Source organism: Anopheles ziemanni, chromosome X (genome assembly GCF_943734765.1).
Source record: "Anopheles ziemanni chromosome X, idAnoZiCoDA_A2_x.2, whole genome shotgun sequence".
Lineage (NCBI taxonomy): Eukaryota > Metazoa > Arthropoda > Insecta > Diptera > Culicidae > Anopheles > Anopheles ziemanni.
The window spans coordinates 12,785,296-12,799,154 of record NC_080707.1 but is presented as its reverse complement, the minus strand read 5'-3'; the positions used below and the strand labels follow the sequence as shown (position 1 = coordinate 12,799,154).

The 13,859-nt window shown below is 47.0% G+C and overlaps 1 protein-coding gene across 1 annotated transcript in view; it reads right to left on the bottom strand.

Moving 5' to 3' along the window:
* LOC131291096 (neurogenic locus Notch protein) overlaps window positions 1-13,859 on the bottom strand; it is a 78,783-nt gene that overhangs the window by 19,210 nt on the left and 45,714 nt on the right. Inside the window, exons 3-5 of the mRNA XM_058320286.1 lie at window positions 9,433-9,704; window positions 9,140-9,341; window positions 440-573 (exon numbers count right to left, since the gene is read on the bottom strand). Coding sequence (XP_058176269.1) covers window positions 440-573; window positions 9,140-9,341; window positions 9,433-9,704 — 608 coding nt within the window. The remainder of the gene's footprint in view (window positions 1-439; window positions 574-9,139; window positions 9,342-9,432; window positions 9,705-13,859) is intronic.

Sequence of the window (13,859 nt, the reverse complement as noted above, 5' to 3'; positions counted from 1 at the left end):
TATCGCCTTCTCATAATTCTTCCTCGGTTGAAATCTTTTGCCCGACGGATGATGAATCAAAAAATGAGACGCGGCTCCGAACGGGCGCACGCCAAAGACGATACGAGGCCGATGGCGGGGCGGAAGGGGGTGAACCGCGGGTGGTGAACCGCAATCACCTTGAATCCTTGAATGTGCCAAAGTAACCCCGCTCTCCGATGACGCCGCAACGCCCTGTCAGCGCTTTTCACACCCCGAGCGATCAATTAGGGGCAACAATGTTGCATTTGAATTGAATATTATACATCTCTCTCTCTATCTCTCTTTTGCTCTTTTTTTAAACACACACACACACACAGAATCGAACTTTCCTTCCAACGGGAAACATCTTTAGTTGCAGCGCGGGAAGGAATTTCCCAATTTGTTTTTTTTTCTTCCGCCCGGACGCTGGCGTACTTACCGGGAGGACATTTGCATTCGTAGGAGTACTTCGTCGACTGCTTGCAGGTGCCACCGTTCTGGCACGGCGACGGTGAGCACGGAATGTAGCCCGATTCGCAGTTCTTGCCGGTGTAGCCCGGTTCGCACATGCACCTGTGGAAGTAGAGGATGAGAATCGTTACTAAGCAAATAGTGGTAAAGTTTTTAACGAGGTCCTTGCTCATTCGAAACAGATTTTACGGCACGATAACGTTCACGACTACGTTATAAAGTAAATGAAGTCATAAATAAATAAGTACATAAAGTAATAAATAAATAAATAAATAAATAAAGAAGTCAATAAATTCATTAACAATTTAATGTGATAGGTAACTTACATTTCCTTTTGCACAATTTGAATGTTTCAGTCAATCAGATATTAAAACTTTATTATCTGAACATGATCAATCTGAATAAAGCAATCTGAACATGTTAAAAAGGCATTCGTTCTGTGAGTTATGGCCCTCCAAATCATAAACGAACCAGATAAATTGAAAATTACTCATTTTAATTCATTTCTGTGGTAAATTTGAAGGCCATGGTTTTTAAAGTCGCTCTCAAATTTATAAATCAATTTGAACAACGATGAGGAAAGTAATTTAAAAGGGTAATAATGCAGACTTTTGCTGGTGGCCCGTAAATTGAGAGCATTTAAAGCCAAACAGAAAGGAAACAAGACAGACGAAAACATATTCTGCCAAGGCTTTAAGGGTGAAAATTAACAACGGTTAAGTAAAATAAAGGATATCAAAAATAACTTAGATCAGAGTATACCACAGCGAAAATAAATAAAATCTGTGATTACTTTTTCGGCCGCACCCAGGGCAAATTAATTTATCGAAAAGAATAAACGAAAAGGTCTGCAAACGTAAAATAAGTATCTGAAGACGAGCACGAAGACAAAATTTATGACGAATTAACAACATGCGAAGGTTAGTAACTATGTGTCAAATTAAAAAAAGAATAAATACAACTCACAACATTGTGACACATGACAAGACAACAGTATCAACCATGAAATTTGTATAATTTATGTTGAGAATTGGTAACAGCATCAACAACAAGATATGTCATAGTTAGGCTCTTAAATATTGTGAATAAAAATGCACATCTATACCATGAATAAACTATTATATACATTTATTTCCACGACACATTAAATAATAACTAAAAAAAGACATTTACAACCAATAAGCGAAAACATTTAGTGTATATGTCGTAAAGCTCTACTGGTTTAGTTAGCAATAACGAAAATATTTTTTAATTTCGAACTTTTATCCCTCAACAGCTGTATTTGGCTGTAAAGAACAAAATAAAGGAAAATGAAAAGTAAGAGAGCCTATTTTAAAAACGATGATGATGCAATCTTGAGTCCCTTGTACAAATAAAGAAAAATAGTCGTTGGCTGACGAGAAGTTATAGAAAATTGCAAAAAGGAAAAAAAGATTGTGAAAGCAATTTAAAATGCGATCTTTCTACAACACTTGTTTGTTTGGGTTTGATAACTCACCTTTGGCAAACAAAACTAATCATGGTCAAAGTAAAAAAGCCAATTTGGGAAGCGGAAATTTAAGACAAATGATAAAAGATTGTTTTGTTTCGATGTCGATATTTCGTTAGAAATATTTTCTTCTCGGTTCATGAAGGTTCGCTTGTGAATCATATTTTCTTTGGTTCGTACGAGGACGACTCATTCACACGCGAAGAAGTGCCTCCGGTGGTAGAACATAAACACACACACACACACGAACCCGCAAACACATTCGACTCGGACAGAAGCTTGCAACGATGCTGAAAGGACGGGGAATCGAAATTTTATCACGTTTCCCAACCTCCCCGACCATCGGGCCCACATTCTACGACGTGCGCGCGCGCGTGAACGCACGCAGCCAAAGGGTTCACAACAGCGTAACGCTTGGTGGAGGAAGGAGAGAGAGAGAGAAAAAACGGGTGGCGTCGGCGGTGGCGGGGTCCATTTTCCCGCATAAGGGCAGGCGGACAGGCCGGGTCCGGGACAAACGGAAGCACTAAAAGGAAACTTGCTCCGCTGCGTCGGAGCCCGCTTGGCCGCAGCAGCAGCGCTTTTAAGCGACGTTTAGCGCACGCCAAACAAAACCGGGACGAAGAATCGATCGGATGGCAGGGCGACATATCTTCGGGCCCGCTTTTGCCATTTTAGGCACACACATAGTCGATGGTGAAGAAAAAACAGCGCAACGAGAAGGAAAACGCTGAGAAATGCATTCCCGGCCCGTGCACGCACTAATGCCCCGGGCGGTAGGCGCACACTGGGCCGGACCGGTGGCCAAATTGTGGTGGACAAAAGTAAACCATAATTAAAAATGATAAAAATTATTAAAACACCAAAAATATTTCATTCTAATACATGCGAACCGAACAACTTAAGGATCAATCCATCGTGCAAAGTAATTGATTTCCATCGATCAGGAAACCCAGCGCACCAGTGTGCACAGTGGCAAACACTCTCCGGCGAGTCCTATTTTGGACGCAAACGATCCGGTCGCCTTTTCTCCTTGGCCTCGAACCGGCGGACGGGCTCTTTTTTTCTCCATTCGCTTCCTCCTGTGCGCCAACCGAGCGAAGGTAGTATGGTTTCCAAACGTCCAAAACCACCGACGGGACGCGAAGACGGTGAAGAAAACGAGGATAGCAAAAAGGCAACACCATCTAAAGAAGTAGAGCTGCTGCTGCTACCGAAGAACGCCAAAGGGACGGAATTAATCAGACTGCTGAATTAGGAAACTTGCAGTGCGACGCAACGAACCGGGCGATATGGCGAGGACAACACACACACACACACACACACACACACACACACACACACACGGCATACTCCCAGGGTTTTCTGCTTCTCATTCTACCATGGGGAAAAGAGGGAAAAAGGGCAGAGGGACGTGAATGTCCTTAGAGACCGCAACCGTCCTGCGGGTCGAAGCTTAAGAACAATCTGTAGGAAAAACTCACGCACCTATGCTTTTACCTTCTTTTTCATTTTTCCCATCTCCGGTTTGTGCAAAATTCAACAACAGAAGATAAATACGGCTTGAAGAACCGTCAAACAATAAATACTTGAGGAAGAAATTCAACATTTTGATTTGATATGATCCAAAGCTCCGAATCGTTTTGATTGAGTTCTAGAACCAGAGTCCGGATTCCGATCTCTTGGCTTCCGGATCTAACATGAATACAATGCAGAGGGAGAATCCGTTTTCACATCGCATAAGATCAGCATAACTGTCATGATTTTATCCCTCTTCAATCCCGGATCTGATCAAGAATCGGATTCGTCAGGATTCGGAGCTATCTATCTCCAGAAATATTTGTTATTCTTTTTCTTAACATTTTGATACAAGTATTTTCTAGAGTTGTGTAAATCAGATTTAGATTCATAAATCTCTGCGTTTTAGGGATTCATGAATCTTTCGTCGACAGATTCACGAATCCCAAAGACACACAAACCGATTAAAAGTCATCAACCAAAAATGGATAGAGGGACCCCTTTGTTTTTTTTTTGTAGTCGCATGGTCCACGCCAATGGAAAGATCGTGGAGATTCGTGACAGATCCATGAAAGATTCATGGAGATTCATTACGGTTTCAAAAGGTTCATTAAGCTTCGAACATTCGAATTCGCATTCATGAATCCATCTGAATGAATCTTAGGTGAAAGATTTATATTAATGAATCTCGTTAAAAGATTCAATAAACTTGTAATTCGCTTAAGCATATCAATTCAGTATTCCTGTTTTCCAATTACGACAAAAAGTGCAGTAGTTTTTGGATGATTATCGAGTAAAAGTTATTTTTCATCATTTCTCAACACACAAGAGGACTAATGAAGGATTTTTGTGAATGGTTATTCGTTTTTATATGTACATTTTACTAGCTTTTTCGGCAACTGGTGCTTCTTTCTGGTCAGGGACGTCCCGTTTTTGCATTGTTTATTGACGTTCCCTGTTATTGCAAACACCTTCCAAGCGCGGGCGGTGTTATATATACAAAAAAATAAAACTTTTCAATTATGACTACGCACAGTGGGGTAAAAACTGGGTGAAGGAAAAAAAAGAAAGGAAAACCCAAAAAAGCAAGCCCAAAACATTGGGAACGCTAGAGGGGGAAAACAATTGGGAACGCACACATTTCTTATTTTTTGTTATCATTTGCCGAAAATGTGCCATCGTGCGGCGAAAAGGGTTTCGTTCAAATAGAAGCTTTTTTATTTTGTTTTTCAAGCACATTTATACAAATAAACTTAAGTGGGTACGGGAAATTCGTGTATGTGTGAGTGTGCAGAATGGATGCGTTTCTGTTGTGCGATAGAATTTTTGCTTTGTACGTATTTTTCATATTATTTTTTACGCAAACTGGTGGTAAAATAACATTTTGAAAGTTATAATGCAAAAAATTTTCCTATTTCGAACTATTTTTTCTCTAGCTTCATTAAAACTCGACCACAGCACAACAGTTGCGCAACGTTGCGTGAATGAAAAAAACATTCTACCACGGCCCGGCTGGGTGTGGAAAAGTGGCGAAAAGGAAAATATTTTTTCTGCACAACGCGCACAAAAAAGCTGCTTCCATCGATGTTGTTCTTTCAACCAGACAGCTCGGTTTGTTACGTCCAGCCAGCTTTTTTTTCGCAAACAAAAATGTGCACACATCGCAGTGGTGGTGACTGCGTCTAATAGGTTTCTAAATATAGACTTGCTCGATTCTTCCTCCTCCTGATGCCAGGAGGATGGAGGCCTGAAATTAGCGCTCCTTATCAGCCACCGATGGAAAGCAACCCTCTTTACTTTCCTTGTTGGGCGGTCGACTTTTTTTCGTTTGTCGCCCGATGTTTCCCAGCTCCACCAAGCTTATCGGTGCGATCTCGCGATCGAAAGTGAGATTCTTCGGCAAGCGGCCACGACAAGATGATTGGCGCGTTCGGCGTCGTTGCAGAGGCAATCCGCGCTGGTTTTGGGGCGGCCGGAGGTTGGAAAAATTTGTAGACCGATTTGTACCGACCGCAAACACCCCAATATGGAGGCTACGACCAAGGGCCTGAACGGTTTCGTGTCTTCCCAAGCGACACCCGGCGATCGAATCGTTACACCGTACGATGGCGATGCACGGTTGATTGTTTTCCGCCTCTCACCCGGACACCTGGTGCTCAGAACTCAGGTGCGCGCTTAGGCCGAGATTGATTTTCCAACACGGACAGGACCAACGGACACGGCAACTCTGCACTTACGGGGGAAAAAGCGGAAAACAAAACGAGACGGCCTTCGAACGGTAGCCGCGCAACAACGGTCGACATTTCGGACAGGCCGCGTATCATCGCATCTCACATCCGAGGAGAAGGACGGGAAGAGAACGAGGAGTCCCTCGAGAGGGGGTTTAATTGCACGGTACCATTTACAATTTTCAAATCTCAGCTGCCAGCTGCCCGGGTGTCGGTGTGTCCGGTGGTCAACCGGGATGACATGTAAATTGCTAGGACTCGATGGGTCCGGTGTGAGCAAGACCTGGGCGTCTCGTCCACGTCCAGGTCTCCTTCGGCACTAGGAAATGACTACCGTTTCTTCCCGCTTTCGTGCGGAGGAAATAGCTTAAGATTAAATTATAAACCGCGACGTGTAAAGTGTTGGATAACAGAGGCAGCGACCGGGGAAGCGGAGATGCCGAGGTTCGACACTCCAACTCGTAACACTTTCGGAATCCCAATCCGTTGATCTTGGACACTGTGACTAAACTTTCTTTTATGTTAAGTACGCGTAAATATATCAAAAGTTTCGGAGTAGCACAGAACTTACTATCCAGGTCCCAAACTTCAACTTCACTAGAGACCTTTAGACTTTTAAAAGAAGAAGATCCAGACTATGGCTAAACATTATTTTATATTGATTTTGGAGTGGGGTACAACTTCCAAATATCTAAATCAATATATAGCCTTAGACTATGACATTCCAAACTTCTGATCAAGTTGATCCAGGCTTTGGGTAAAGAATACTTCATATTAAGAACGCGTACATCAGAAGTTTTGGAGCCTTAGACTATCATCCTTTAAAATCGTAATCCAATATGATCTTGGAACTATCTTCAATGTTAACATAGAGTGCATCAGAAGTTCTACAGTGACAGTGAGAGAATTTTTCAAATTGGAGTACACCCTTATACTATGAGGAGGACTATAGTACCTTCCAGATCCAATGCTCTAACTCCGTTGAAAGCCTTTGAAATGCTAATTCAAGTTGATCCAGACATACACCAGAAATGCTGCAGAAGCGAACAACTTCTAAATTTCCCAAATTTAAATATACCCTTAGATCTGACTGGGACTATACGTTCCAGGTTCGACGGGTAATATTTTTGTCGTTGCTCAATGTTTAACAACCTCTTCCACTGGTCGAGGCTCGAGGCAGGGCCCGAATCGGACAGTGCAAACACTAGGCAGTAATAAAGGAAAAACGGTTTTCAAAAACATTAACATACACTCGGCAGTCGGAGACCCTGGCTTCGAGTGGTCCCGAGAGCGTCGAGTGGGGGCCCGACCCAAAAGGGTGCTCTTCTCCACTGATTGACAACTGCCCAAACACACACACACACACACACACACACACACACACACACACACACGCCTGGATTGAGCTGGGAATTTGTGTCCCAAAAGGAAACGGGACCCCGGGCGCACGAGGGATGAAAGCTAATAAAACACACATGTAGACGGGGCAGCGGATGGGGATTGGTGCGGGGCTGGGAAGGGTTGCTGAGTATGCTTCATCTCGCGCATCTGGGCAGAGGGAGGGTGGGTGGGGAGGGGGATTGGGAAGAGACAGAAGGGAGGAAAGCTACCCAACCCCTGAAACAACCTTAACCTCCCGAATCATAGGCCAAAACGCGTGGTGGTGGTGGCTTTTGGGAGTCGGAGATCATCGTCATCAGCATCGCAAGCAGCAGCAGCATCATCAGCGCCAGCGCAGGAGAGGTAAAACTCCTCGTGCGCGGCTACCTTTCACCGTGGTTCTTCTTCATCCTTTTTGCTTGTTCCATTCCTCGTGTTTTCCTTCGGTACTTTGGCTTTCAAACGCTTTTGCGATGCGATGATGGCAGCGAACAAGTCGAGAGCATACGGCGAATGGGTTTTACGTGTGCCTGGTTTGCCTGGACCTGGACGGGGGTAGTGATGGAGGGAGCATGAGGCGTGTGTAAACGCTCGCGCTCGAACGAATGGCCGTTTGTTTTTTTTTCTGTTTTTTCGGTGGAGAAGCTCTGGAAGCGTCAGACAGAATCCAGGAAGTCGAGGCGCAAGATAGGCGCGATAGGCGAGCGAGGTGCGCGCGTGAGGCGAACAGCGTACGTCAACACACATCTCCGCGCGTACTCCACCCGTCGCTTCCTCCTTCCATCGGCACGGACCAAGGATGATCAAGCAAGAAAACGGCGGTGGAAACGCTGAAAGCTTTGCAGCGCACCCGGGTGGGTAAATTGCTGTACACCCGAACCAAGCGGCATCCCCCACCTGAAGAGAGCACCAGCTGCCGATTGGGCCCGAGTCAATGAACTGGGCCGAAAACGGGGTGGAAGTTATGAATCTCTGCCGAATCTCTGGCCGCCGACCGAGCACTTAGCGCATTCTTGTGCCGAGCAAATCCATAATGGATAGGTGGCGGCGCACTACGGGACCGCTAGGCAGGCTATCAGTACAGGCGGAGTAAGTGGATCTATTCCGAACTGACCGCGGCAAAGCCTCCAGTAGCCGCGAAAGACCAGAGGCACGATTGGGATAGCTCCAACCATGCACGAATGGAACCTTGGAATGTCCATGTGGACAATAGTTCAAGTACCACAAAGTTCAGGAACCAACTCTAAGCCAGATCCCCCAAAAACCTAGCAAAACCAGCACCAAATGAGGTGGAAGGTGTTCAAATTTCAATCACAGAATGATTCTCCAAAGCTACTTCTCCCCCCTTTTTTCATTCCCTGTCCGTATACCTTTCTGTCCTCATGTCCTACGGCGCTGTCCACCTGTTGCCCATACGTTCGAGATGCAAACGCGTCCCTGCCATGAGCTGAGGGGAGGTTTGGCATGAAATCGTTTACAGCTTCTGCCAACCATTGGCCGTTCTAATTCGGCACAAGTACGCTGTAGCTGCGAAGACCGGTGGAGAGCGAACGATCTGATACCGATCGCTTCGTTTCATCTCTCCTCTGGAACCTGGAAACTCGGGTCGAGGATGATAATTGCAGCCCGTCGCGGGAAACAGGCCACCGGTTGCAATTTACGTGGCCAAGGAGGGGGGCATCAGAGAACTGCCTCAATAAAGCGGAACGCTGATGCTTTGCGCTTTGTGTGGAGAGAGCGCCATGGTTTCGCGTCCATGGTTAATATTTTATAGACTACCGATGATAAACATGTCATGTGGGTGAGCGGCGCAATTTATGGGTGGTTTAAAGTGCCTCCGTAGGATGCTACTGAACCGGCAGTCCTCGGGTATAGCGCTGCTGTATGTTAAAATGAGTCCCAACTCCAACGGGTTGTGCTACCCCGGTTCCCATTGGACCATCTGGTGTGGGGCTTAATTGATGTACAGCTCTGAACTGATGCTACTGACCCTCGTAGTCCGTGGACGTTATCGTGCCAGACGCTAGCTTTCTATCTAACCAATGCTACTTACTGGTAGGATCCGTGGGTGTTCACGCATTTGCCGTTGTTCTCGCATGGGTTCTTGACGCACTCGTCGATGTCGTCCGCGCAGTGGAGCCCTCGGAAGCCCTTCGGACAGAAGCACTTGACGTGACCGTTCGGTGAGAGCGTACAGGTGCCGCCATTCCGGCACGGTGACGACGCGCACAGGTTCTGCTTGTCGCAGTGTTTGCCTGCAAACGTTTCGGAAAGAGTTTAGGAAGTCAGTACCACAATCGGGAGCTGGGGGAGGAGGAGATGGGTTGGTTTCGCGTCGCAACTCACCCGAGTAGCCGGTCGCACACACGCAGGTATAGTCGTCCAGGGTCTTCAGCTTGCAGTTGCCACCGTTGTTGCACGGCGAGGAGTCGCACGCGTTCTTCACCGGTATCTCGCAGAGGCTCGCGGTGTAGCCGATCGGGCACCGGCACGAGAACGAGGGGATGCCGTCGCGGAAGGTGGTCTCGCAGCTGCCACCGTTCTGGCACCGCGGACCGGCCGCCGTGTGGCACGGGTTCGGGAAGTCGCAGAAGTCACCGGTATAGCGCGCCGTACAGCTGCAACGAAAGAGAGAGGGTAAAGGAAAGCAAACGGTTAGTGTATTGCACATAAAGTGATGCATTTTATGTCGGTCCCACGGTGTGAGCTACCCTTGAAGACATAGTCCATATCCCGAGCTCGATTATGGCGCCGCCGGAACCCCCTCCTCCCCAAAAAGGCTTAGCGTGGCAAGACCACACACGAGTACACATATAATTTCGTTCTCATTCTCCGCCACACTTTGGACAACATCCAATTTGTCTACACACAGGAGTCGGGGAGCAATGTCTACCGGTACCATCTTCTGAACCATGACGTAGTACGAGCCCAAATCTGACAGGTAAGTACCTCATAGAGAAGTGGGTTCTTTGTTGAAAGCGAAGAAGAAAAACATTCCTTCCGCTCTGAGGGCGTTAGGTCTTCTGGTGGAAAGGGAGAAGAGAGCTAAGTCCAAATTTATCATAGATCCTCCCCAGGCAAGAAAAAAATACCCCAAAGCGAATGGATGCAAGCGGCCGTAATGGCGACACCCCGGTTGTGAAGGATGGTTCAAATTTGTCAACCGCAGATCGAGATTGGTCAGGTTCTCACCATCTCTGCGATGGTCGCCGTGTGCCTGGGAAACCAAAAAACAAAAACGACGTTACCGATTATATTGTAACCGCTCCGCGCGTTGCGCAAAAACAGACAAATTAAACCAAACGACTTGCGCAGCCCGGGAAAATGTGGAAAAACACCCGGACAATTAGTCTGGTGCGCACTAACGCTTCGCACTAACAGAAGTGAAAGTGTACAGCTGGCGAACCCCGGTCGAGAATGGGCTTCCAATGTCGAAAGGTCTAAACGAAAACCCAATCCCAAGTGTGTGTGACCCTAAAGTGGCCGAGAAATTGGCATCCGCCGATGTCCGGGAGTCGCTGGGGCGACTCCTGAGAAAGCTGATTGTGTAAACACACGATTGCAATTTTCCCCGCGTGATGAGAACTGTAGGAACTCGACGTATCCAAATGCTTTTCCCAGGAACCCGAGCAGGTTCTACCACCCGTCGGAGTGAGGCGAATTGGAGAATTCCTTTGTCTTCGAGTTTGGCAAGATCGGCGAATCCCTTGGGAAAACCTTGGACGGAAAATATTCTCCCAGCCCGCGAGCGAGATTAAGCGCGCTTTTCCCATTACCTGAACATATTCGATCACCACCGATCATTACCCGCCGATGTGTCGCAGGTGAAACCACATTGTGTGCGCTGCAAGGAGAGGCGTGCTGACTAATCGAAAACTCTGCCGGCGCACCATTAGCGCACCGTCAGGGTTCCCTCTTTCTAGGGAAGAACCTAATCCGAAAACCAGCGCCGCCAGAGATTCGCTTTGTCTGTCGTCTGTCGATTCGTAGAAACCATCGCCTATTAGAGCAAACTCCAGCCGCTCGATGGGCGGTCAAGTACAGCCAGCAGATCGAGCGTGGCATCAGGCATCAGCATCAGCATCAGCTCGTCACTCTTCGGATGAGAACTGCTGCCTATTACACTTTTCACGAATTAACTCCCCACGCGGCGGATCCGATGATCCACGGCTCGGTACGGAAGCACTCGGAGAAAGGGGGCGGAAAAAAACAGCGGCGTGCAGCAGAAAAACTGAGGGGCGCGCGCTCGCACAAGTACAAAACAACATCTCGTGGGGAATTGGACACGGGCCCTCTTTCTGTTTCCGACACCATGGTGCCCCCCCTTCGGCCTTTTTTCTCCGTTCCTTCTCATTGCTCCCGTTCTTTTGCGCGTCCTCAGTCTTTTGCACGTTGGGTGGTATGGTATGTGTGTGTGTGTGTCCGGGTACGTGTATTATTAACCACCAGGGGGGCGCCACCGGAATCCGACGGGAATCTGGCCATGGATTGGGAAGTTCCTACAGGAGCACCACAGCGCTTATAGGCGTGATATGCCGTCGTTAGGGCCTACAGATGAAAGGCTGCTGGATGCTGAGCTATTCTAATGTTTCTTCCGTACGGCGGAACGGAAGCAGATTGAGTGGTACCCGGGTCGATAAGTAGAGTAGAATGCTTTAGACAGCGGGGGACTACGATAGAACAGGTAGTTAGTGCTTGTACATAATATCCCGCAACCGCAGGGGTTTGTATTCCCAGAGTTCAACATCGTCACCTGGCGCACCGTGTCACTACTTGAGGAGTAACCCTTCTGGACCCTTGAGGTCCCTCGATATTCCCTCATTTTGAATCTGGCAGGGGTGGTTCCTGCATTCGAACTCTTCTGAACGCTTGAGATCTCTGGGATCTGGGATCAGGAAGGAAACTACGCAACTGTAAACACCACCGAGATATAGAAGAAGCCATTGGGATGGTTCAAGAAAACCGAGCGACCAAACTTGTTCCACCTCGCATTGCTCGATTGTCGTCGTCGTCGTCGTCGCCGTATCCCAAAAAAGGGAGACAAGTGCACATCGTGCCAAAACTGGTGACAGCGTCATCGGAACCCCGGGACGCCTCCCTGGAGGATTCTCCGCAACCAGAACGGACAAGCGCACGGGAATTTCGGGCTGCATTTGTGGTTTTCCCTTCCCCCCGTTGGCGCACACCGTAAACACACGGAACACGATTTCCTTTCGAGCCGTCACACCGAAGCAAACGATATTCAATCTGTGTGGGACCCCCGGTAGGTCCGGCAAGGTTGGAAAAAGTTGCCCTTGATGTGATTTCTGGTGTACTCCAACGTTTTGTGTAATGTTGAATGATGTCACTCCTTTAGGATTGAAAAGGGAAGTCAACTTAAAATATTATTGATGACTCGTAGAATTATGCGTATTTGGTACTCGAGACGACCTTAACGGTCTCTTTCTCAAAACCATCGACTAAGTCATTCCTTCTAACCATGTACATTACATTCTTTAACACGAGTCCTATTCAGCATTTCAATTCTCGTTTAATTCGTTTTGCGAATTTGTGTCATTACTCCATGTTTTCAGTGTCAGTTCTTTGGGTAATTATAGCCTTTAACCTCTGGTATATTAGATTCAAATTTAAAATGATTACCTTCAAGTAATTCAACTTTCTAACCTTCGATTTGTTTGGAAAACGTAACATACTAAAATGTCCAACTGTTTTCCATCCAATCCTTCAACGGTATCTTAAATCGCAATGAGGCTTATTTTGTTCCCAACCCTTGAGAAGTTTCCCAAAAAAAAACAGTAGGGATCTCTCGAGGCACGTACCCGAATAAAAAAAAACAGGAAGCAAAACATCTGGTAAATCATCCCTTACCATCGCATCTCTCTAGCGGTCGTCGTTGCCTTCTAACGCCTGGATAATATAACGTCCGGCGCGGGTTTCGCGGATACGCCTGAGTCATCCACCCATCGGCAGGCGACGAATTGTCAACATCTGTACCGCACATTTCGCAGCCAAACCCTAACGCAACGGAGTAGTGCGCCGTCGGCAAGTGGCTGTCGAAGCAGTTGATGATCGGTTGGTGGCTGTCTCCAAACATCTCATTTTTTCTCATCTGCAGAAGGCGCGGGATACAACCGGGAATGGTTTTTATTTGGAAGATGAAGAAACGGGGAAGATGGGAAACATCAAAAGGCAAATGCAGGCGCGCACTTCCTTCGGAATTTTGTCGACACGATGCTGTGATGCCGCGTCTTTTTATTTCACCATCTCTCTCTCTCTCTCTCTTTCTCTCTCCCTTCGCAATCTCCTTTCTACCGTGGGCTAAGATTGTCTGCCCGAAGACAGCGGCGGGCTCCGGGCTCCGACGGACACAAACTAATTTTATGACTTTTCCGGTTGGATGCCATTCCGGTTCGGAGGTTGACTTTGGGGAGTTATTTTCTTCATGTCGACGAGTATAGACTGTGCCTTGTCTCTTCTCATTTGGTGGTGGTTTCGTATGGGAAAGTACTCTACACCGCCAGCGTCTGTGTTTTCCCCGCGTCGTTCTTTTTTCCCGCGTCGTCCGTTTTCCATTTTCAAAATCCATTAATTAAAAGCATGATTAACACTCCTGGTGACGGATGCCGTTCACACACGCGGTGTTTGCACATCGCTGCTGAGCGAAACAGGGAAAATTTGCTTAAATTGTACCATAACGCAAGTGGCATTATCAGTTTGTAATGTTCGTTTAACACGTTGACTGCCATGGCTATCATTTTTGAAAGCCAGCTGTC